Below are 26,963 nucleotides of genomic sequence, written 5' to 3'. Positions count from 1 at the left end.
GGGTCGGTAGAACTTAAACAAATTAAGACGTTAAATTAATGGAGTACTTAGATCATCCCCAAAAGTAATACAAATTGTCTTACTTTTTTGGGGGGGCCTTCTCTAAAAACAGTGGATCTCCAAATAATGGGGGAGGTCGGTACAACAATGAGAATGCTAATTTGAGAAAAGAGAAGACAAAAAGGAATGCTATTTCTCTCCTTAGCGGATGCACTTGTACACCATTTTTTTAGTACAGTAAAACAAAAGCGAAGTCAGCTTAAAATATTACTCCAATGGTGTCCGTCTTACGTACTGAAATATTATAGTCAATGAAGTCCCATTGTTTGTTCATGCTTCTCATCCATGGCGCTCTTCACCCCATTTTTCTTCTCCTTTTCTCCGAATTTACCCTAACTGAAGAAATTCTTCATTTCTCATACCCACGAAGATCATCATCAAAATCACAAGAAATCAAATACAAGTTTTAGTTGATTCTCATTTCCGCCATTTTTTGTCTTCCTAACATCTTCATACTTTATCTACAATTATTTCGCCATGAATTCCGACGACGCAAGTTCGCAACCCAGGGTTATCTCTCCTTTTCCTTCTCCTAAACTCACGGACCTTCCTCAGGTTTATTTCCATCATCTCTACCTCACTTTTGTAAATTACCTTCTTTTTTTTCAATGATTTTTGTGATGATTTCAGTTTCAAGGGGATCACAAAGAGAGCCTATATTGGGGAACGTATCGTCCACATGTTTATCTTGGTATTCGCGCTAGGTGATTCACTGCTTTAATTTTTGTTTTTGTTTTGTTCTGATGGAAACTTGAAAGTTAAGGCATTTACTACTATGTTTACGAGTTAAGCTTGTGTTGCATTTGAATGTATGTGAATCGATAACAAGTGAATGTTTCTGGTAGGACGCCGAAATCGCTGATTGCTGGATTGATGTGGATTGGTGTGAAAGATGGGCAGTATCATATGCGACACGTCTGCCAAGATTCTGATGACCTTGCCACTTATGGCTGGACTGATCATAATGGACGAGATTACGCACGACAGCGTATTGTCGACAATGAGCTAACCTTGGAGACTAGTTTTGTGAAATCAAAGGTGGAGGGTGCTGGTTACGGAGGTGACTGGGCTGTCCGCATTGATGTACAGAATGACAAGTAATTGTCTTTACTTTTCCTTTTGTTTGGCTTAATGGTAGCTTGGCTTGAAGGTTTCATTTCTGTGTAACATAATCAAAGTTTGTTATTTTTGCTCTGTAAGTAGTTCTGGTTGGTATGCAAAACTTGAGTTGAGATAGAAATGCAATTGATTAATTATTTCATCCACTGAGATGACATTAATTTGTGTAGTTAGAGACTTAGAATGTACTCCCAAGAATTATATGGCTCTTACCTTTTGTTTTATTTAAAATCTTGATCTGATGTGTAAAAATTGAAATGTTTGGTGACTTGGATCTAACTTTTTGTTATTTGTTCTAAATTTTAGTAACTATTCTGCATATGTGCAAGATCAGAATCCTAGGCTAATTGACGTATATTTCGGTTACCCCCTCAGATGACTAGTTGGTAAGACATGCATCACGATAGTATAGGAATTGAGTTGAAAAGAATTCTATGTCAGATGATAATGTATTCCAGCCTTTGTTAATTGTCATAGAAGAAAAATGCTTGCTCCTGTTGCATCCAGGCATATATTTGTCCATCTCCTCTAATTAATTTGTTACATTTGTCTATTGATGAGTATCATATTCTTCAATCCATTTGTTGCTTGTGCGAGTTTTAGACATGTAATGGCCTGCTAATCCTTTAAAATCTATGAGTTTGCAGCTTTCTTTTTTCTCCTGCAATTTTCATTTTTTTCATTGGTTCACAGGTTAAGCCAAGATGTGGATGTCTTGGAAACTGGTCATCTGTTCTTTTATGTGGCCGATGAAGATGAAAATGATAGCAGTTTGAGTAGGGATTGTTTGGGTGTTTGTGGAAGTTCTCTATTGGCTTCAGGGTCAAGAGGGGATGTTGGAGGTTGGCAATTGCATTTAAAATCCTCAGTATGCTACCAGACGGGCAAACATCTGATTTGCTTTTCTTCCTTTCCTTTCCTTTCCTTTCCTACTCTGCTGATTTCAGCCACATAATTTCTCCTTTCTGTTTGTACCTTTATTTTCTTTATTATATTTTTTATCTTTTCCTTTTTGGTCATCTTAATTTCATTTCATATATGCATTGTGCAACCATTTAACTGAAGCAAAGAATTTGTTGATGCTTGCTGTTGAAACATGCTGACAACTTCTAAAAGTAAAGTGTCTTCTTACTAATTGCATGGTGATAAACTGTCGGGGATCAAATCATAGGTCTCTTTTTTCAGATAATTATAAATATTGCTGTGTTCGTAGGTTGGAACAATGTACTTCTCTCGCCGGTCCATGACCATTATGACCAGGTTGTTCTATAGAACTGACTGTACAAGGGTTTGGCATAATATGGACATCAATAATCAATGTGCTTCTTGAAATAATTGGTTGTAATCATTTTTAGTTGTTTATTTATGCGGGTGTATTGTCTTAAAGTTATTCCCTACTTCTCTTGGACATTGCTGCTCCTGAAATAAATGAAAAAACACAGAATACTGTTCTGTTTACTTCCACATTATTTTCCTTTTCAGAACGACGTGGAAGTTCAGTATTCTGGTCTCAAGACATCAGATTTCCACAAATTGTCTAACCTTGTTCAAGTTAATCTCGCAGATAAGGTAGTTTTCTTCTTTTAATTTAAATAAATCATAATTGATGGGAAATTGCTTCAAGGATTTGTACCAGTAGACTTGTTTACCATAAAGGCTATACAATTGATAGAATAAATCTCTTTTCAACATGATGCTGGCGCTATGCGCTAATTTGTTTGGATTCAATAAATGGCTAAAGAGGTAAGAGCACGTGCTTTTAGGTAAGCCACTAGGTTTTGAATTTCAAAAGTATACTCCTTAATCGTACATGCTTGCAACTCGCCTATAAGATTCATTTTGCTTCAGCCTGAGACAAGATGGCTTCAGTATGGTCCTTATCTGCTCTTAGATGACTATAATTGATGTCATTGCTGCCTCTGTTTCATGGCAGATTAAAAACCTTGGCCGTCTAGAGCTTCCGGACACTTCTGGCCACTCCTACAATGTCGCTGTCTTTCAGGTAATTATTGCTGTGCAACACAATAAGATATATATCCTCACCACTTGCCTACTTATTGTGACAGGGCTTGTAAGGTTGTCACTTTCATGATCTTTACTAATTGAAAGTTCTACAGATCTCTGCTACGTTTCCTTTCGGAGCAGACTTTATTTTTGTCTCAGGTACTGACTTGAATAGTTCGAGAGTGGAAGAACGAATTAGTGCGTTGTCAGGTGGGTTCCTTTTGTATTTTGTGATCTGATTATCTCCAGCAAGCTACTTTCTGAAAGTACTGCGGTCATATATTGTTATATGCTCATATATCTGCTAGGTAATTTCTACCGTGCTCTGTGACATGCGACAAGAGAGAAAAAAATGTGAATTTCACTCTTCCGTATCTTCTTTGGCCTTTGCAATAGACAAATGATCTCAGGGGTTGTTTGGTTGAATGGTTGATACGAGTATTAAATAACATTGGAACTGTAAATCCCTGAAAAATAAAATTCAGTTAGATGATCGTACTTTTTTGCTAATTGAAAGTGTGACAATCTGTACATTTCTGTTTGTAAAATGGATACTCTCTATTATTTTGTTTGCCATAAACACAATGTACTTGGGAAATTCAAGATTTTGAAGGTGAAAAAAGGTTGTGTATTTTGTTGACTATTTTGAGTTGTGTGTTTTATGGGATTTGAACTCAGTGGGGGCGGGCGGGTAATGGTATAAGGGAAACTCAAAAAGTTCAAAGTTTAACAAAAAACTTTGAAATTCTTAACCTCTAGCGGGAGCGAGCGCCCCTGCTATCCCTCCCCAATGGCCCAATCCCCTAGCTCCACCACTTGCATAGTTTTGTGTTGGTTAACATTCGCAATGGTGTGGTTGCTCATATTTTATCTTTTCTTTTCTTATTCGTCCACCTCATTTTCCACTAATTTTCCATATACCCTCCCCAATTTATAACCGCATTTATGCAACAATGGGGTTCCTCAACAATATAAATTTACACACAAAAATATGGGAACCTCCCCAAAAGACATATCATTTGCCCTTACTTTTCATTTGGGAACCTCCCCTAAAAATGGAGGAGCCCCATATATTGGGGAGGTATGTGCATTGATGGGGTTCCCATTTGATGAAAGAGGAGGCATATGGGAAGTAAAAAGTGCCCTTTGCGGATGCTCAGAAGTCAGAACTACTGTATATTTTAACAAGCTGATGTAACAAATCATGCAGGTGAATCCCTGACCAAGAAGCTAAGGGAAAAGAAGTATGAGTTTGAGGACAAATTTCAAACATGTTTCAACTTGTTTGAGAAGGTATCAGTTTTGGGATAAAACTCAACTTGGAGAAGAATATCGTCCTTAAGTTCCCTTTGTTGGGACTATGTTCCTATTTTTGTTTCTAATTGGTCAGGGGATCTTTTCCCATAGAAAATGATACGTACTTCATGGGGAGTTAGCCGCACCCACGAATGATATAATACCGCGGTAGCTTTAGCTTTACTCATGGCAGTAGCCTAATACTACGTGGGTCTTACAAAAAAAAAGGATTAGTTTAGTTTTGGTAAATATATTCGATCAATCAACTCCAACTCTTCAACCCATTAACATTTTAGAAGAATTCAGAAAATCTCTATCACTTAGTTCCGACTTATTGGAAATAGATTAGCGGATGAATTGGTAGTTCTCTTCTTATTCCTCTAGTGGTTCCTATGCCTGTCATGTTCCTCGAATTATTTACAAGTGGGACTCTAGCTCTTGTTTTTGAAACTTTAGCCACATATTGTATAGGCGAATACATGGAGGATTGTCATTGATTCGTCTTGGAAGAATCAGTCTTTCTTTTATTTAGATCCAATCATGTCTGGCTCAAGAACCTCTATAATACTCCCTCCGTACCAGACCAAAGGTAACACTTACTATAAACGGACGTACCACACCAAAGGTAACATTCCTTATTTGGCCCACAACATTACCAAGTTATCTTTATACCCATTTGATATTTACACAAAATGCCATTACATACCCCACCTACCAACCCACAATTACATACCCCACCTATTTTTTCCCTCTTTACCCTTACTTTTTCCACTTTTTCTTAAATACTCCAATTTTCCCTACGTTACCTTTGGTGTGGTACGGAGGGAGTAGATAAAAAGTCGAGAATTGTAAAAAAAAAAATGGCTGGTTTACGTAGAGCGTTTGCACCTGATATGTGGTATCCAGTGCTTGTAGAATTCATTTATTTAAGTGTTTCAAAAAAGAATGTTTTGGTTGCTTATTGAAACATTGCCTGTAGTTGGCAGCTCTCCCTGTTTGGGTTCAAATTGCGTTTCATAGTAATGTTGCCTATCTGGAGACAAATATATTTTCTGTAGCTTTAGTAACCGTCACCTGTTGGTATATGAGATTTAGACCACCTCACTTGGGGCCTAAGTAGCATGTCAAAACATTGAAATCCAGTTTGCAATTTCATTGAAGGTTAGTTGATAGAGCACACCTTTTCCATATCACTTTTTTTCAAAACGTGTACCTTGCATAAATTTCCTTCAGAACTCATATGAGCATTTTCTTCAAATCTCCTACCAAATGTCAATTTAGGCAATTAAAAAGCCTTTTTTTTTTATGAAAATCAATCCTGGATGATTATAATTTTTGCCAAAACCTGACTTCTAGTAGGGGGTAAGACCAATCGTGATTTATATTTGTTGAAAATTGACTTTTACTTTTGCAAAATTAGCTTTTGGTCGGAGGTTTGATGGAAATGTTCATATAAGTTTGGACTTGTGTTTGTGCAGCTCTGAGTCTAGTTAAGCCTATCTTCTATATCATATAGATACGGACTAACAAAGACCAGCCAGTGCCCGTGTAAATTTGAAAGTATTGAATATGCTACAACAATTTCTCTGGTACGGCTTTGAGCGCTTACTGATAAACATGGTAAAAGGTGGCCTGTTAAAAGGATCGAGAACATGTAAATTCAACTTGGTTTTCTAAGATGAACCCTGGAATCCTGAATACTTACCAATCGCTGTCTTGAATCTCTAGCCATTTAGGATGGTCAAATACGTTGTAGTCTTGACACTCAAGGTCTGCTGTATGTCACTATGAAATAGATAAAAGGTTGTCATTGATAGTTGTCTGAAACTATACATAATTATCTACGAATCTGTTTTCCTGTGATGTGCTATGCCGAATTATGTAGGGGCTTTGCTGATGTGTTTTCCTGTTGGTCATCATCGCCTCTTATATCTATTCAAGTTGATGCCGACTCGGTTGTTGTTGGTAAGGCTGCTGTTTCAAATTTGCTTGGTGGCATTGGCTACTTCTATGGCCAGTCAAAAATATCTGTGTCGAGTAAATCTGATGTAAGTATCTGGGTAACTTTTTTTCATTCTTTATGTTGGAACATTGTGTAGAAGTTAGCGAGAACTACTAGTAAATTCAACCTGACGGCGAACTGAATGTCTATAAAAAGGGATCTTTCGGATACGCATCAACTTCATTTTGTCAGCTTGAAGAACGACTACTGTCATTCCTTCCATCTTATCATTTATCAAAATTTTGTGCAGTTTGACTAAAGTTTGTCTGTGCATGTTTGCATATTTGTTTAGCTACTGTAAGGATATGCATCTTATAATCATCTGTCTTTTTTTTCTTATTATCAAATTCTTAAATCATTTTTTCCATATTTCCAATGGAGCCAAAGACTCATCACTCTTTGGTTTTGGATTTTGATTGAATAAATGAAAATGGCTCACTAAAGTGATTGCGCTTCTTTCTCGTGTGAAGTAGCGGTCCTTCAGTGCAGTTCTCGACGCAATTTTCATCTTGGGTCATTACTCATTCGGAAACAGCCTCTTTGTGTTGCTAACACAAGGGCAAGGCTGCGTACACCCGACCCTTCCTTACCCCGCAATTTGCGGGAGCCATTGAGGCACTGCTGCTGCTGCTGTAGTATGCCTACTCTCAGACTATCAGTTATTACCGTTCATGTCAGGTTTTTTTTAATGATATTAGTTTTAAATTTGGTTCCTTTTGATGCAGATAAAAAGTGATGAATTTCTGTTATACTGGCCTGCAGAGCTGTACACTGCTGTTCCTTGTCGCCCGATATTCCCTAGGGGCTTCTTGTGGGATGAAGGTTTTCATCAACTTTTGATCTGGTGGGGTACATATTTCAGTTGTCTCTTAATCTGCACTATATTATGCTTAAGAGTACTGACTAACTGTCTAGTATCTGCCATTATTGCGTTTTGTTTAGGCGCTGGGATATTCGTATTTGCTTGGATATCATTGGTCACTGGTTAGATCTAATAAATATTGAAGGTTGGATTCCACGTGAACAAATTCTGGATGCTGAAGCTTTAAGGTAACTATTACGGAGTACTGGTTTTTCAACGTGAAAGTGTTCTGCAACCATGTTATTAACTATCAGAAATTTTAATATTGTGACTTGTACATCCTGCAGTAAAATTCCTGAAGAATATGTTTCCCAGTATCCATCAGACGGCAATCCTCCAACATTGTTTTTGGTTTTACATGGTACAAATGTTTTAATAATAGTTAAATTGGAACTGAAAATTCTTTTATAGTAATAGAAATGTACTGCTTTTGGATGCTATATCAGAAGTGTCCTATCTGTCTAAGTATCAAGTATGTATGACGTGTTACTTCGAGAGAGGTATCATCATTTTAGCTATCGGTAATGAACCATAATATGTGCCAAAAGAAATTAGGGTGAATGTTTGGTGAGAGAAGGAGATCAGTAGTGGTGGATGTTGGGTGAGAGAAGATGAGTAGGGGTGCATTCTGGCTGGTAGTGGCAGTGGTAAACTGGTGATGAGTGGCTGGTGGGTTAATTTTTTGTGGACATGGTATGAATGGTGTGATGTTGGATGAGAGTGTAAGGGTGAGGGTAATGTAGCCATTTAGTGTATAATGTATTCCTCAAATCTCAAAAGTTGGAACGTTTCAAGAGAGAGAGTTTATAGTCTTTATATTACATGTATGATTTTTTGAGAAGTATCGTCCTTTTGGCTATTGGTAATGAACGATAATATGTGCCAAAAGAAATCAGTGAACTAGAGATTCGAAGAGTTTCGCTCCCTTGATTAGCTGTAATCTGAATACATTATTTGATAATACCCTGTCCGATTTGTCCCAAAAATATTATGATGTAGAAACCATTTCTTGTATACAATCTCATTCAGCTTACTGACACTTCTTTCAGATCTGGTCTCTGGAGTGAAGACAGGCCAATTTACTGCAGCTGAAAGCAGCGAGATTTCATCCTTCTTGGATTGTGCATTGATTCGCCTCGATGCATGGTTTAAATGGTTCAATACGTCGCAATCAGGTGTGTGTTTTTGCTCACTTCTATGTATGTATCAATGATTATTGCATTGTGTAGGATTTATCTCTTCTCAATCCAAATGTACGTAAGAATACCCTTTGTTTGCAGGAAAACTACCCACCAGCTACTTTTGGCATGGTAGAGATAATGTTACCATTCGGGAATTGAATCCACAAGTATGACCTGACTTTTCTACTTTTCCAGTTATCGTTTATTCATTTATGCAGCTCATTGTACTTCAGAATCTGACTGATGTTCTCATGATAACTGGTTATTTACTTGACATCTGGTGGAGCTGTTCTGTACCTGGAGCTTCTAGCTGTGCCCATTAGAATCGCAACCTTACACATTAACTTTGATGTGTTTTAATTTTTGCTTGGCTGAATGTTTGTCGGTTATAGAAAAATTAACTACCTTAGTTGTTTCTCGTAGGAAACACTGAACCACTGCATAGATCTTGTCGAGATAGTTTGAAAAAATTGCTACATTCACAATTCCGAGCATGGAGTTATGTTCCATTAAATTCTTCGGTAAAAAATCTTAAATATGGAGTTCTCTTAAGATCAATGGGAAAATGAAATCTATGAATCACTCAATTTGTCAATTGTTTTCCCTCTGGCTTGCATGTTGTGTAGAGTTACTGTAGAAGATGACAAACATTCTACCAAGAAAAAAGGATTTTAATAACCATGATATGAATGAAAATACGGACGTGCAGTTCATTGGGGATTGAGCATATTCAGCAACTAGCCCTCTTTGGTTATTATCTTGGAATGTTTTTTTAATGACTTTGCTTATGAAGGTTGGACTTTGCGATTTTGGCCTATTATTCTAAATGAGACAAAGTTGGTAAAGCGGACGAAGTAACTGATTCCAAACCTGTCATACCTCGGCACAATTTGTTGTCATCTATGGAAATTCCGTCTATGCACACTTTTTTTTCAATGACCAATAAAGTCGGTGTATTTTGGAACCTTGCAGTCACTGTCATCTGGATTAGATGATTATCCACGTGCTTCCCACCCCAGTGAAGATGAACGACACGTGGACCTTAGATGTTGGATGCTTCTTGCTGCAGATTGCTTGCATACAATTGTCGAACTCTCCGAGAATCGTGGACTAGGAAAGGTATGAAGTAAAATTGATTGTGATTTTCAGATTTAGTCCGTTTGATCGATCAATGAAGTGTTTACCAAAAATAGCAACTCGTGGTATAATCATATCGTATATCCGACCGCTGAAAACCGTATTTGTAGAGGAGATTCTTCGATGTAATTTTTGTATATGGGCCTTGTTATCCTGTTGTTCACCGAGGCTTATGAATGGCTTTTTACAGGATTATGGTTTGATGGCTCAGGCAGTTGTCGATTTTGAAATCCTCAACAAGGTTGGTAATCTTAGCATTTCGTTGTCAGATCGGACCTTTGTGTAATACTCCGTATTTATAAGTCTTGGGGTACTCTATCGAGTAGCCCTTACTCTGTCGAGTAAGGGCAAGTTGCGAAATAAAATAGTTTCTGACCTGTTGGGTACTCGATCGAGTACCTTGGGTACTCGATCGAGTGTCCTATTTTTTACGGGGAGTTTTTCTCGGGTTTTGTTAATTATGCGATTAAGGTATTTAAACATAATCGTCATTGTTTTAAATCACTTTTACAAAACCTAAAACCCTGTTTAAGAGAGAAAGCGATCGATTCATCTTCCTAATCGCATTCTTAGCAATTCCGAGTTCGACGGTCAGTTCGTGTCGTAGTTCAAAACGTTGAGTTCCTTGCGTCGAGGGTAAGCTTTTAACATAATTTTTATAATGTTTTGTTAAGATTGGTTAAACCCTAATTTAGGGATTGGGGGTTTTATGAGTAGTATGTGATGTGTAGTCTTTATGTGTTATGTGTTAGGAGGAGGATTCGTAGAAGAGGCGTTTTGATACACCAGATACCGTCTCTTGCTTGTTGTGCTTTCCGGGTAGGATTTCTACTCGTTATTAGTCCCATAATGGGATATTGGTGATGTCTTTGTAGTTAGTTGTTTGATATGATGATTGTATTGTGTTTGTGGTTGTGATTCTTTGTTGATGGTTCTCGAGATGCGTTCTCGGGTGAGTGGGGTCACTTGCGGGAGTGACTTCACGCCCTAGTTTTGCCCTTCGTGGAACCCGCCACGGAAGGGGATGTGCACATTAATGGGACAAGGTTATCGCTCGTACGATGAGCGGGGCTTAGGTGGGAACGGCTGCGGTCCCCCATCGCGGCGGTGTCCAAAGTGGACGTCGATTGAGATGTTGGGATTTGGTGGTGTGTGTGTGTGTGTGTGTGTGACGGTTCACTGTCTGTTTATCTTATTATTGTTATCTATATTGATTGTGTGATTAGTACGACCCCGTGTTGTTTTGTAAACTGCGGTGATCCATTCGGGGATGGTGAGCGATATTGAGCGAGTATTGAGATGAGTCTTGGGATAGGCGGGATGCCACGACATGAGGATAGGAGTCTTCCGCTGTAGTCTTAGTTTGTTTACATTTCAGTTAGACATCATTTGAGAATATTGTATCGTACTTTGGTTTGGTTTTGAGGATTGTATTTATTCATTAAACTATTTATAATAAACGTTGTTTCTGTTTTGTCTATTTGATTATCATACCTCGGGCGACCGAGATGGTGATGTCTTCATACCTGAGTGGTCCTGGTAAGGCACTTGGAGTATGGGGGTGTTACAAATGGTATCAGAGCGACGATCCTGAAACCTGTAACCAATGAACTTAATGAACATAGGGAGTCAATTAAAATGAACCCGGGGTAAAAGTTGTAGGAGCTAGTGCAAAGGCTTGGGAGACGTCCTAAAGTCGCGGGGGTCGCCCTACAACTTTGAACCGGTCACAGGGGGAAGTGTTTGTCGTATGTGTGTTTGGTTAACTTGTTTACAAATGTGATGGATGTGTTGATTGATGGATGTTCGAATTGGAAGTTGAGATGTGAAAGAAAAGTGATGATATGTATATAGAAACTGTTGATGAAATGATAGCATGTTGAATGTTTTACAACGTGGCAATTAATAGCATGATTGTTATGATATAATATGTGATTTATAAAGTTAGCATGTTAGCATATGACGTAATATGCGAGTAGCTCTTACGTATTAGTGTTACTCGATCGAGTGGGACTGACTCGATCGGGTGGGTTTTTGGCGATTTTGAGTCCAGAATCGAGTTTTGGGGCACTCGATCGAGTAACTAGGGTACTCGATCGAGTAGAAATCACTCGATCGAGTAGCCTAGATACTCGATCGAGTAGGTAAGAGATCAGAAGGTCTGTTTGGTTTTGGAGTTTGGGTACTCGATCGAGTACGTGGGGCACTCGATCGAGTAGCCCGTTACTCGATCGAGTGTGTTTGGGAACTCGATCGAGTGGGTTCTGGGCATCGTGTGTTCGTGTTTTGAGGTTTAGTACGTGTGTTTATGTTTACCCTTTCTTATATAGCTTCAAGATGCCGCCCAAGAGAACTGCTTTGTATGCGAGAGCTGAGCTTATGACCGTGGATGACATCGTTAAGATGTTAGAGCACCAGGACGCTCTTACTGAGACTCTGAAGAGAGTGAATGAGGACAAGGATAAGAGTAAGGAGAAGGAGGTTGATCATTCTAAAATAAGCCTCTATATTGCGAGGTTTAACCCGAAAGAATACAAGGGAGTTGGGGAGCCTAATCTGCTTGATAGTTGGCTGAGAGAGATGGAGAACATCTTAGACTTGGTTCATTGTCCGATGAGATGAGGGTGGAACAGTCGCGTTCTATCGAGGGAGGCGGCGGCAAGTGGTGGGATTCGGTGAAGGTGAGTGCTAAGGAGATATACACCAACCAAGGCTTACCTGCTATACCTTGGGAGGAGTTTCGTAGGGCCGTGAGGAAGGAGTTCGTGCCGGAGCATGTGAGGAGTAAGTTGAGGGAAGAGTTTGATAAGTTTAAGATGACCGCCGAGATGTCGGTGGCCGAGCACTACGGACGGTTCAATGAGAAGTCCAGGTATGCTGAGGATATGGGTTTGAGTGAGGAGAACCTGGCATTGAGGTTTGAGAGAGGGTTGACTACCACGATTATGGATAAGTTACCCGTGGGAATCCTTACCGATGTTAAGGAAGCTTATGAGAGGGCTGGAAGAGCTGAGAGGTCAGGTGGAGATGGCTCGGGAGAGGTCCGTGGTTAGAAGAGGAAGTCGAGAGCGAGGGTGGTGGCCAATCTAATTACAAGAAAGGCAACCACAATCGATCCTAAGGGGTTTTCTTAAGGGTCGTGGTTGATCAAGGGGGCTTCCTTTGGGCGTGGCCGTGGGAGTGTGAGCAATAGGCCGGGAGTGACTCTGCTTGGTTGTGGTGGCGTAGGCCACAAGAGACATGAGTGCACGAGTGCACCGGGATCTTTTCAGAGACCTGCGCAGAGCTTCGCGAGCAACAGACCGGCTGGATCATGGCCAAACCGGGGAAGTCAGAGTTACCAGAGTGGAGGCAACCGCAACGGCGGTAATTCTTATCAGAAGACACCGACGAACAACAACAACAATCAAGGGTCGGGTGCTAAGCCGACCGCATCGCCAAGATCTTGTCCGGGAGGTGGGCGAGAAGACCGATGGGTGTTGTTCATGATGGAGAAGAAGGCAGGTGAGGAAGATGCGCACGTTATCACCGGTACATTCCTTGTTAATGGTATTCCTACGTTTGTTTTGTTTGATTCGGGGCTTCCCGATCGTTTGTGTCTTGAGTCATGTAAAACATGATTGGGTTTGAGAGTATATGAGTCTCATTAGTGAGCAAGTTTTCATACCTTCGGGTGAGTCCGTATCGTGTGGGAGGTTGTTTAGAGATGTATCTTTGATAGTTGGGCAAGTCGACTTTCCTGTGGACTTGCTAGAGTTTCCTTTTAATGGTTTTGAGATGATAGTTGGGATGGATCGTTAGGAAAGTATAAAGCTAAGATAGACTGTCATCAAAAGAAAGTGTCCTTAAGAGGTCCAAAGGGTGTTAGTGTGTCTTATCGTGGGTTTCTGGTCAAACCCAAAGTTAAGTTGATTGCAGCTGTCACCTTGAAGTCTTATCTGAGGAAGGGATGTCCGTTGATCTTGTGCCATGTGAGAGATGACCGGATAGAGAGTCCGAAGCGATTGATGAGATACCATGGTGGGAGAGTTTGCGAGATGTTTTTCCGAAGAGATTCCGGTTGCCACCAAGAGGGAGATAGATTTCACCGTGGAGTTGAAGCCGGGGACGGGGCCAATCTCTAAGGCACCGTACCGTATGGGTCCTAAGGAGATGGAGGAACTTAGGAAGCAATTGGATGATTTGATAGAGAAGGGATACATTAGACCAAGTGTATCGCCTTGGGGAGCACCGATTACTTCGTGAAGAAGAAAGATGGGAGCTTGAGGTCATGCATAGATTACAGGAGCCGAACTGTGACGATAAAGAACAAGTATCCTTTGCCAAGGATAGATGACCTGTTTGATCGGTTGAGTGGTGCAACAGTCTTTTCTAAGATTGATTTGAGGTCGGGGTACCATCGGTGAAGATTAGAGAGATGGACATACCCAAGACAACTTTTCACGTCAAGGTATGGCCATTATGAGTATGTGGTGATGCCGTTTAGGTTGTCTAATGCGCCGGCAGTGTTTATGGATTTGATGAATAGAATCTTGAGACGTTCTTGGACCATTTGTGGTGGTGTTTATCGATGACATCTTAGTCTACTCTAAGACTAAAGAGGAGCATGAGGAGCATCTGAGGATCGTGTTGCAGACTTTGAGGATCATGAGTTGTATGCTAAGCTGTCCAAGTGTGAGTTAGAGAAAGTTGCTTTTCTAGGGCATGTAATCTCTAAAGATGGGGTAGTCAGTGGATCCGGCGAAGATTGAGGCGGTGACAAAGTGGGAAGCACCAAGAATGTTGCTTTGAGGTTAGGAGTTTCTTGAGTTTAGCCGGATACTACGACGGTTCGTGAAAGATTTCTCCAAGATAGCTAGACCTATGACCGCGTTGATGAGGAAAGAGAATAGGTTTCGTTGGGATGAGAGTTGTGAGACGGCGTTCCAAACACTAAAGGAGCGTTTGACCACGGCTCCCGTCCTCGCATTACTGAAGGGAGCGAGAATTTTGAGGTTTATACGAGATGCCTCGAAGAATGGGTTAGGATGTGTGTTGATGCGAAATGGTAAAGTGATTGCCTATGCTTCTAGGCAATTGAAGCCTTATGAGGAGAACTACCCTACTCATGATCGGGAGTTGGGTGCGGTGGTGTTTGCTCTCAAGATTTGGAGACATTACCTTTATGGAGCAATCTTTAAGGTATTTTCTGATCACAAGAGTCTTAAGTACATCTTCACGCAGAAGGAGTTGAACATGAGACAGAGGAGGTGGATGGAGCTGATTGGCGATTACGACATGGAGATTATCTACCATGAAGGGAAAGCCAATGTTGTAGAGCGATGCTTTGAGTAGGAAGAGTGTACATTCCCCGTGTACACTCTATCTTTGATGAGGTTGAGGGATGAGGTAGCGAGCTTTGGGATACATATGATGCGAAAAGGAGATGCCATGGGTGATATGACAAGACATCCGGAGTTTTATGATGACATTCGGGATAAGCGAGGCTTTGGATCCTAAGATAGTTGAGTGGAGAGCGGAGTAGAGAAAGGGACAAAGGTCCCGGTTTTCTATTCATAGAGATGGTAGTTTGAGGTTTGATGGTAGGTGGTGTGTTCCTAATGATGAGGAGTTGAAAAAGACGATCATGACAGAAGCGCATTGCACACCATATTCAGTTCATCCAGGTGGAGACAAGCTATACAAGGATTTGAAGAAAACGTTTTGGTGGCCTGGGATGAAGAAAGAGACAGCTGAGTTTGTGTCCCGTTGTTTGACATGCCAAAGAGTTAAATGGGAACAGAGAAGACCACAAGGTAAGATTCAGTCTTTAGAGGTGCCTGAGTGGAAGTGGGAATCCATTTCCATGGATTTCGATGTGGGTTTGCCTAAGAGTCAACAAGGTAACAACATGATTTGGGTGATAGTGGATCGTTTGACCAAGTCAGCTCACTTTGTTCCAATGAAAGATACATGGACTAAGGCACAATTGGCTATGGCCTATCGAAAGAACGTGCTTAAGTTACATGGAGTCCCTAAGGACATAGTGTCTGACAGAGATGCGAGGTTTATATCGAGGTTTTGGAAAGAGTTGCAGAATCGTTGGGAACGACTTTGAAGATGAGTACAAAGATTTCATCCTGCGACGGATGGGCAGATCGAGAGAACAATCAAGACTCTTGAGGATATGTTGCGAGCTTGTGTGATGGATTTTGGTGGTAGCTGGGAGCAGAGGTTGGACTTGATAGAGTTTTCTTACAACAACATGACTATCACACCAAAAGATTTGGTATGGCACCGTTTGAGGCTTTGTATGGGAGGAGATGTAGGAGTCCAATCTGTTGGGACGATAGTGCTTTGAGGCAAAGTGGTTTTAGGACCGAGATGGTGCATGAGATGGTGGAAATGCAGTTAAGATGATCGGAACGGATGAGAGCAGCCCAAGATCGACAAAAGAGTTATGCAGATCTACATCGTCGGGACATAGAGTTTCAAGTTGGGGACAAGGTTCTTCTGAAAGTGTCTCCGATGCGTGGAGTTATGAGATTTGGGAAGAAAGGCAAGCTAAGTCAGAAGTTTATAGGGCCTTATGAGATCTTAGAGCGAGTTGGGGAAGTTGCTTATCGTCTGGCGTTACCAGCTGCGTTAGAGAGAGTGCATAATGTGTTTCATATATCGCAGCTGCGGAAGTATGTGAGTGACCCGTCACATGTGTTGGAGGCAGAGAGCTTAGAGCTAGATGAGTCTTTATCATACCTTGAGGTGCCTAAGCAGATTCTAGACCGAAAGGTTAGAAAGACTAGGAGTGGCGAGACAGTTTTGCTTAAGATCCTTTGGTCTAACCACGAGACCGAGGAAGCTACATGGGAGGCAGAGGATATCATGAAAGAACGTTACCCTTTCCTCTTTGATCAGGTATGTATGGTTACGAGGACGTAACCTTGTTTCTTTTAGGGGGGTAGGAGATGATCGCGAGAGTTTTTAAGAGTTTTATACACCTTTTATATGTTGTGTCGGGATGTTCGTCGGGATAAGTTGGGTTAGTATCATGTTTTATGTTCGGTTGCTGAGTCGGGAATGTTATGGGAGTACCTTTGTTTAGTAGTGGTTTGAACTTCGGGGACGAAGTTCCTTTTAAGGAGGGAAGACTGTAATACTCCGTATTTATAAGTCTTGGGGTACTCTATCGAGTAGCCCTTACTCTGTCGAGTAAGGGCAAGTTGCGAAATAAAATAGTTTCGACTGTTGGGTACTCGATCGAGTAGTCAGGTACTCGATCGAGTAAGGGGTACTCGATCGAGTACCTTGGGTACTCGATCGAGTGTCCGGTTTTACGGGGAGTTTTTCTCGGGTTTTGTTAATTATGCGATTAAGGTATTTAAACATAATCGTCATTGTTTTAAATCACTTTTACAAAACCTAAAACCCCGTTTAAGAGAGAAAGCGATCGATTCATCTTCCTAATCGCATTCTTAGCAATTCCGGAGTTCGACGGTCGATTCGTGTCGTAGTTCGTATCGTTGAGTTCCTTGCGTCGAGGGTAAGCTTTTAACATAATTTTTATAATGTTTTGTTAAGATTGGTTAAACCCTAATTTAGGGATTAGGGGTTTTATGAGTAGTATGTGATGTGTAGTCTTTATGTGTTATGTGTTAGGAGGAGGATTCATAGAAGAGGCGTTTTGATACACCGTAGATACCGTCTGCTTGTTGTGCTTTCCGGTAGGATTTCTACTCGGTATTAGTCCCATAATGGGATATTGGTGATGTGTTGTAGTTAGTTGTTTGATATGATGATTGTATTGTGTTTGTGGTTGTGATTGCTGTTGATGGTTCTCGAGATGCGTTCTCGGCTGAGTGGGGTCACTTGCGGGAGTGACTTCACGCCCTAGTTTCGCCCTTCGTGGAACCCGCCACGGAAGGGGATGTGCACATTAATGGGACAGGGTTATCGCTCGTACGATGAGCGGGGCTTAGGTGGGAACGGCTGCGGTCCCCCATCGGCGGTGGTCGTCCAGGTGGACGATCGGTGATTGAGATGTTGGGATTTGGTGGTGTGTGTGTGTGTGTGTGTGTGACGGTTCAAATTGTCTGTTTATCTTATTATTGTTATCTATATTGATTGTGTGATTAGTCTTGACCCGGTGTTGTTTTGTAAACTGCGGTGATCCATTCGGGGATGGTGAGCGATATTGAGCAGGTATTGAGATGAGTACTGGGATAGCTGGGATGCCACGACATGAGGATAGGAGTCTTCCGCTGTAGTCTTAGTTTGTTTACATTTCAGTTAGTTATCATTTGAGAATATTGTATCGTACTTTGGTTTGGTTTTGAGGATTGTATTTATTCATTAAACTATTTATAATAAACGTTGTTTCTGTTTTGTCTATTTGATTATCATACCTCGGGCGACCGAGATGGTGATGTCTTCATACCTGAGTGGTCCTGGTAAGGCACTTGGAGTATGGGGGTGTTACACTTTGGGTTGAAGACTTGAAGGAGTAAAATTGGGGAGGGGTCCTCAGCAACTAGAGTTATTTACAAGACTTATCCTCGGTATGCTTGATAGGCAACTGTTGGAAAGGTCCTCTAGTATAAGCCATCAGTTCTATGATTAAAATTTTATCGCTACCCTGTTGTAGGAGAACATATATCAAATGACCTTGTTAGCTGGATATATCTTTTGATTTTGTCTTCTCTACAGATGCATTTTGATGAGGATCATGGAGCATATTTTGATTTTGGAAACCACACTGAAAAGGTTTGCATTTTCCATTACTCCTTAGTAAACTGGACATGATAATAAATTCCAGCTCCTAACCCTTCCCTGACTTTTTGTCACTCTTTTCATCTAGTTTCTGCTTTAGGGTAGAATGCCCTTATAACTACTGGCTAGACTTGTCGCAAGTCTCCAAATTAGTATTTTTATCCACTACAAACTCAAACTAATAGTAAGGGTAAGTAGGGGTCGAACCTACAAGGAAGGTGTAAATGTTAATCAAATGTGTGTATAAATTATCTCTAGTGTAACCAATTGGGGGGTGTTTAAATTTGTTTCTAATTCTACTAAAGTAAGATGCAATAATTTGGTATTGAAAATAATAATAAAACGAATCTTGGAACAAACGATTTCCACCAACAAACTAAAGATTGATCATTGACTCAATTACTCTACTTTGTCATTGAATACTTTGTTATTGAAATCATGAATTTCTATTCTCACTTATGTTTAGCTATTCACTACGGACGCGTACGTAAATAGCCCTTACAAATATGACAACCTGATCCAAGCGTCTAAGTTTAATCATAACGTAGAATAAATCAATGAGAATTAACAAAGATGAATGAACGCATTCACAAGCGGGATACGGTTTGATTCATACAAGTATTATCTTTTTATAAATCAACAACGATGAATCAGCATACAAATTGATGAAATATCGTTGCTACAAAATATCTATGTAAATGAACAATCGGATTCGATTACCCAAACTAGCAATTGTGTCTTAATTAAACAACTAGGTGATCAAACTAGAAGTAAATTAACAACCAAATAATTAAACAAAACAATACTTGATATCCAAATGACAAAATAAAGATTGAGTCTTACAATCAAAATAGCTTGAAGGTTTCAATCTCTTGTCCCAAGAATTGGGAGATTAGCCCTCCATGAATAATTAAAGTTTACAATTTTTATTGGAAAAGAAAACTAAGAAGATGAAGATGCAATGTATTCTTCCTAATGTTTAAGATAATCCTCAATGCTAAAACTGATGACTAATTATAGCCCATTAAATTCTAAATTAATGTCATGAAGTAAGGTCCTGTTCTTTTGGACTTAATTTCAGTTCTAATAAGTTCAGTTCAATTTAGCTCCATTCAGTTCAGCTCAATTTAGTTCAGATCAGATCAGTTCAGTTCATATTAGTTTATTTCAACATTACTATTATTATTCTTATTGATATCATTATTATATTAATATATTTACTATTGTTATTATTATTATTATATTATTTTTATATTTATTATATTACTATTATATTTATTAATAATTAATTCGTATTGTTTATATTATTATATTTAAATTTAATACATTTATTATTATTATTATTATTATTATAATTTTATTAATATATTCATTATTATTAATATTATTCATAACATATTTATTATTATTATTATTATTATTATTATTATTATATTAATAAGTTATTATTTTATATTTATTATTTTATTAATATACTCATTATTATTAATATTATTAATCACATATTTATTATTATTACTAATATTATTATGTTAATAAGTTATTATATTAGAACTATTATTATTATTATTATTATTATTATTATTATTATTATATTATTATTATTATTATTTATTTTTTATTTATTATTATTATTATTATTATTATTATTATTAATATATTATATTATTGTTAATAATTTTATCAATTATATTACTAATATATTATTATTATTACTATTACTATATTTATTATTATATTAATATTTTATTTTTTATATATCTTATTATATTATTATTATTAGATTATATTAATATATTATTATTTTTGATGAATAATATTATAATAATATTTATTATTATTATTATTGGTATTATTTTTATTATAATATTTATTATTATTATTATTATTATTATTATTATTATTATTATTATTATTATTATTATTTTATTATTATTTCAGTTCAGATCAGCTCAGCTCCATTAAGTTCAGTTCAGTTCCATTAAGTTCAGTTCAATTCAGTTCAGACAATTTCAGTCCAAAAGAACAGGGCCTAAATGTAATAACTAAAGAAGGAATCCAAAGAGGCATTGCAATTTGAGTGGTCTCGTGCTCCGCCGCGTGGTGCGGCCCTAGCCGCGTGATGCGGCCAACTGATATTCGTGGATTGATCCAGCCGTTTGATGCGGCTCCAGCCGCTTGATGCGGCTCCAGCCGCACTGTGCGGCTACCTGCTACTTCGTGTTTGACTCCTTGGTTTGACTCTGATACTTTGGGCCTTGACTTGTCTTCAAACCACAAGGTTGTAACACTTCTTAGCCCACTATTTGGCATGTGTTTGCTACACATAATTTGCTCTCGCACGAGTATGTCTTTGCCTCATTTCCCATCCCCTATTTACTAAAAGAATAGGTGATCTCTCAATTTTCCCTCCAAAAAGCATCTTCTTAAATAAGGAAGCTAAGTATAATTAAGTGTAAATAAAGAAACTAATATATTTTATTTCATTAAATTATTGTCTTTTCATTAAAATTAATCTTTTCATCAAATTATATTATTTTCACTAAACTTTAAATTATAATATCTTAATTAAAATATAAATAAAATTTATATAAAATTATAAATTGCTAAATCTTTTATTGATGCTATTATTTGAGAATGAGTTGACCCATATACTCTACATATAAGACAAAATTTTAAATCGCTATTATTACTTTCGTGAGGAAAAAAAAATGTTAAGAGAATTTAAAAATTGAAATCCTTAGCTTTGTGGTATAAAATTTTTTTTTTTTTTATAATAATATGTCAGCACATTACTCAATTCTCATGATTAATTGTGAGTTACAACCTTTTTTCTCAAAGCAAAATGCTATGACGAGAAATATGAAAAAATTAATGGGATACTACTATATTAAAAATAAAATAAACTCGAAATACCGTGCATTTATTGCACGGGGTCTAAACTAGTTTCTTACTAATTCGATAATTATAATATCACTTTTTGCCAATAAAAATAAATAAATTAAAAGAGATGGCTTGAATTCTTATTTTTGGTTTCCTAGCTTCTTTTTCCTCTCTTGTGGCTACTACTACTACTACAAACTTTCCCTTGTTCATGGGTTGCTCTTCGCCTCATTTCCTATTTATTTATTACTAATTCGATAATTATAATTTAGTTTGTTTCATGATGGGTTAATTTTAACCTAGGTAGCACGGACACTCCTCTTAACAAGCCGTCCCGTGTCCGACACCGACACTCGTCTAAACGTGTCGGACGTCTATAAAGCCGTGTCTAACTTTCTTCGTTTATTTGGGCCCGTGTCCGACGCGTGTCCTTAGTATTTGAACACCATTTGGGGTGAATGATGTTCTTTAGACGAGAAATGAGCTGTCGAAAAAGACTCATTAGAAAATGGTTTTGGGTGGGAAAGGAAAATGAGTTATAGTGATGGCCAAGTTTTACCATCACTTTTTTAAATTTCATATTAAATACATTTACAAAAAAAAAATCGAACGTTTATAGTTATAAAATATATATTTTATTAAATTTAAGTAACGTGTCCCGTGTCCTAAATTTTATGAGATGCTGTGTTACGTGTCCGTGTCGTGTCATTGTACATTTTGGTGCTACCTAGATTTTAACTACCCTTGGGTTTCACATTGAAAATATGTAGTGTAGGTACCAATGAAAGGACATGTTCCGTGACAGAAATTAAAAGTAGAAGATTAGAAGCTCACTAAGCTAAGACCAATACAAAACAGTAACCAAGTGAAGGCATTAACTAAGTCGCAGTATGTATATCATTCATATGCATGATGTTCATATTGCCAATCTTTATGTAGGTTCGGTTACACAAACGATTGATTGTGAATGGAAATTATGCTAGTCAAGAGATGGTACGGGAGGTTCTGGAAGTGCCAACACTGCAGTTTGTGCCTCATGTTGGTTATGTCAGCCTCTTTCCATTTATGGGAAAACTTATTCCACCTGTAAGTTAAGCGTCTTCTTTGTTGCTCTGAAATTAGAGGGTTAGGTGCTCACGGGTTAATTTGTCATGAGATTAGATGCGTCAATATTTCAGTTTTGCTAGTTCTGCTTTCATGAACTATGACTTAAAAAATTCAGCGCCTCAGTTTCTTTTTCTTTGAGACCCGTGATTTATAGGAAACGTAGGCTCCTATGTTTAGAAATATGTGTTGTTTCCTTCTGTCAGATGATATCCCCAAAAACACTTTGAACGATACCCTTTCAGTAACACGAGTCTCATTGTCTCGTGTATGCCAATATGCCATTGGTACAACATGAGAGGACAGATAGTGATTACCTCTCCTTACGACATCCAATGGAAGATGTTTTTATTGTAAAGATACCACTAGCCCACCTATGATTACGCTATGCATTCCGAGATCTTTTACTATATTCTCTTATATTCTTTAACTTTGCGAATACTTAATGCTCTGTTACAGGAATCAGGGATCTTAGAACAACAACTTGACCTAATTTCTGACAAGAGCATACTGTGGACTGATTATGGGATTCCCTCCCTTGCTAAAACAAGGTTCAGTATACTCTCCAGCATGACCTAGTTCTTTGCTGGTACTAGAGAATTTAAATATTTTCCTGCCTGTTTAATAGTTCTCCTGTAAAGTAGCGGCGATTCAGATCTTCATTTCATATAATTTGTTTTCTCCAGCTCAATATACATGAAACACAACACAGAGCATGATGCACCCTATTGGAGAGGAACAATTTGGATGAACATGAATTATATGATTCTCTCCGCTCTCAAATACTACTCCGAAGGTACACTGTACACGTTATTTCATATATAAATCCTATAGAAATACTTCACTTTGGTGCCTTGAAGATTGAGCTGATTCCAGTTTAGTGCGGTTTAACAAATTCTACTTTAAATGTCATGAGCTTTGAACGCACTTTGGCTAAAGGACAATAGAACCTTAGTGCAGGGGGTGGATCCGGCCTCAGGCTGTATGGGCTTCAGCCCAAGATTTTTCCGACAAAAAAAATTATACATTACAGTGTGTTTTACATTTCTACAGTTCCTTTGACATTGTTAATTAGGTTTCTTTACTTCTTACACAATTTGGACATTTTGGCTGATATTTATCCAAATTATCGTACGAGATTATTTGATGATAAGTCTAATAATCCATATAACTAGTAACTATTTGTATTATATTACTAGAAGTTCTTTTACGGAGTCAATAAGTAAATAAGTGGATCGTATAAAATTGAATGAGTCGATCTTATATTATTTGAGGTCAGACTGTCTCATAAGAGACTAAATAAGTGCTCATGGGCGTAACATTTGTGATGTACTGATATGCCTTTAACCTTTTGCAGCGGATGGGCCGTATAAACCGAGAGCTAGAGCTATATACAAGGACTTGAGAACCAACCTAATACGGTACTGTATTGACTACTGCCACCAATCTAGCAGGATGTGTGTGCTAGGTTGCCTAGTTTATCTCCTAATGTTTCATTTAATTTAATTATTTTTCAATTGGCAGAAACGTTGTTGAGAACTATCACACAACAGGTTATATATGGGAACAGTATGATCAGAACACAGGGAAAGGTAAAGGCGCACACCCATTCACTGGTTGGTCATCACTTATCGTACTCATCATGGCGGAAAGTTACAGCAATGGTTGGAGGATTTCAAACTTGTGATCATGCAACGATTAACAACATTGGTTGGATGGCATTTATGCAATGCTTGTTGAATATCCTAAGTTTGCTCAAAATTTTCGGAAAAAACCCGAGTTTGAATTATCTGTAAATAGTCCTTAAGTTTTGAGGTATCTTCTCAAAATGAGCCCAAAATAAAAAGAAAAAAAATAAAGCTTTTCTATTTAATGTTATTTTTTTCTTAAATTTATTAGTCTTTAAATTCCCTCGTAAATTACTCGAGTCTTCTGCTTGACGAATTTCCCTGAAAAAGTTTTGTCTAGCTCCAAAAGTCTTCTCGGGCTCGGGATCAAATGGAATGTGCTCGGATTATCGAGACCTGGGCCAAAAGACAAACTAAATAAAAGAATATCACCGTCTCCCCGGCAACGGCGCCGAAATTTGACACGCTATTGCACATCTATCAAAGATAACCCTACGATATCTAACTAATGTAGTTAGGGAAGTCGGGATCAAATCCATAGGGAGAGTATTTGTAATCTATTTGTTAGTAATGAAGTTCGTCTCGGTAACACAAGTGGGGTTGTTTTGTTTGAATTACTAAACTAACGTAATTAAATAAATAAATAAAAATGTAAAGATTATAGGCGAGGGATTAGGATTGTCGGTTGCCCATGAATTAGTACGGGTCAAAGCAGTGGCGGACCCAGGATTCATATGATGGGAGTGCACTTTTCAGTAGAGACGATAAAATTGAAGCGATTAAACGAGACGATCGGTCCAAGTGGAATATATAAAACGGAAATTTGATTCGAATATATACAAAGAAAATTCAAAGTGACATGAAATTAAAATGACCCAAATTTTAATTGATGTACAAGAGTCTAAATTTTTCAATCAATGAGAACAAATTTTTTAATCAAAAAACTAAAACGAAATTATTATAATAGATAAAATTCCACTTGAAATACACATTATAATTTACAAAATTAAAAATTGAGATTCTGAAAATGATGCAGTAATAATAATACATTAAATTAAATTTGGGCCAAAGTCTTGGAGTTCTAATTAATGAAAGCCAGAAAAAAGAGTAGGGAGAAACAGGGGATTCTGTATGGGGTTTCGAACCCGCACCCTTCAGTCCACGCCTACTAGTCTTACCCACTGTGCCACAATTAGCATAGTGCTATTTATGAAGCGCAAAAGATATAATATTGTTGTTAGTTTTTTTTTAAAAAAAAATTCAAAAATTGAGGGTGCGCACGTGGGGTGCTGTGCGCACACCCCGGTCCGCCCCTGGGTCAAAGGTAAGATCATAGATCAGTTGTAATTACCGGTTTAAAGGCAGTGACAAAGTCTTCTCGGATCGTTGATTGCTCTAAAATGCTTCTAACGGGCTCTTGCTACTTATTAGAGTACTCTAATGTTTGCAACCGGTCTAATCTTCACCAGGCTTTCGATCTTGGGTCGGGATTTACCTAATTCAAATAATCAATCGATTTAAGTTGGAATTTACTAATTCAAATAATCAATTAACGCCTTTAACCAATTACTCGCAATTAAATGTTATAATTAACAATAAAGACTAATGAAATTGACCCATCTAATCGCCTAGTCGCCTAGTTATTAATGACCCATAATTAGTCCATGAATTCCCTAAATCTAGCAAATAAATTAGGAAAGCATGATTGGGATTGATACAATAACGATAATAATAACAACTACTGAATTCATAATCGAAAGATAGAGGAAACAATTAAGCGTAAGACGATTAATAAAAGAAGAGGGATGAAAATACGCAATAATTAAAGATGAAGAACGCATAATTAAACTACCCAAATCCGAAAAGAGAGTAAGAGATGAATCAGATGAATCCAAATTTGCAATGTGAGAATTGTTCTACGTAGCCTCTGACTTTTTAGGAGTGTGAAGTGATAACCTAATTATTGCTTACAAAGTAACCCTCATATTCTAGATAAATGTTCCATTGTGTGGATGATACAAGAATTAAGAAGAGAAGTTAAATAATGTAAAATATTATAGTGGGGCGAGATAATTGGAGAGAGGGAAGGTATTGTGGAGGTATTATTGTGAATGAACTAATTAAAATACAGAAAATTCACGTGGTACTCTCGAATTTTGCCATTTTGTACGTGGTACCCAACTTTGTAAGTTTGTGCACATAATATCCTTGAGATTTGATTTTCAAGCACAACACGCCATTTTTATCGTTCTTAAAATTTTCAATTGAGCATAAATCATAAACCAAAAATCGGAATTGACTATTTTTTTTTCAAATTGATTATCTCCTCGAGATCTATAAATTGATAAAACGAAAATGGTCATTCGGAAGTTTATCATCGAAAATATGGTTGATTTAAGATTTCCGTTTAAAAAAACCCCATAAAATATTAGTCGACAATTTTTTTTTCTCAAATCGTAGGTTATGACGAGATAATCATTTTAGAAAAAAAAAATTGGCCGATTCTGAATTCCGGTCTCGGAGTTATGCGCAATTGAATTTTTTTCTAGCGACAAAAAGGGCATGTTGTGCATGAAAATCAAACATATAGGGTATCATGTACACAAACTTAAAAAGTTGGGTACCACGTGCAAAATGGCAAATTTTGAGGGTACCACGTGAATTTTCCGATTAAAATAAGTATTGTTGTGGGGGTGAGGTGGGGTATTATTGTAGGTTGAAGTGATTAAAATAAGTATAAAAGTTTACCAAAAATAGACAATGGAACATTATTGTGAATAGACGGAAATGAACAATGGGACAGTTACGTAGAATAGGAGGGAGTAACTTAAATACTTGGTTCAAAAACCCAACTCATCTATACTAGAGAAAAATGATTGTACATCAGATGTACTACCTCACACTTAATGAGTTTTTGAGTTTTTGTGTATTTTTTTTTTTGA

The 26,963-nt window shown here is 37.9% G+C and overlaps 1 protein-coding gene and 1 pseudogene across 1 annotated transcript; both read left to right on the top strand.

Annotated features, from left to right (window-relative positions):
• The first annotated feature begins 224 nt into the window (after positions 1–224).
• On the top strand, positions 225–24,266 carry LOC141623430 (mannosyl-oligosaccharide glucosidase GCS1-like). The gene is made up of 23 exons (XM_074439539.1): positions 225–615; positions 691–764; positions 906–1,157; positions 1,873–2,047; positions 2,662–2,748; positions 3,113–3,181; positions 3,297–3,393; positions 4,394–4,476; position 5,359; positions 6,421–6,527; positions 7,207–7,325; positions 7,424–7,531; positions 7,631–7,704; positions 8,393–8,518; positions 8,624–8,691; positions 9,497–9,643; positions 9,852–9,902; positions 18,344–18,400; positions 22,229–22,375; positions 22,853–22,944; positions 23,080–23,189; positions 23,751–23,814; positions 23,918–24,266. Exons 1-23 carry the CDS (start codon positions 538–540, stop codon positions 24,078–24,080), a joined length of 2,349 nt encoding a protein of 782 aa, XP_074295640.1. The 5' UTR covers positions 225–537; the 3' UTR covers positions 24,081–24,266.
• Positions 4,487–5,069, top strand: LOC141621865 (ATP synthase subunit a, chloroplastic-like; annotated as a pseudogene).
• Positions 24,267–26,963: the final 2,697 nt, after the last annotated feature.

Source organism: Silene latifolia, chromosome X (assembly GCF_048544455.1).
Source record: "Silene latifolia isolate original U9 population chromosome X, ASM4854445v1, whole genome shotgun sequence".
Taxonomy (NCBI): Eukaryota; Viridiplantae; Streptophyta; class Magnoliopsida; order Caryophyllales; family Caryophyllaceae; genus Silene; species Silene latifolia.
This window is presented reverse-complemented; position numbering and strand designations above follow the sequence as displayed.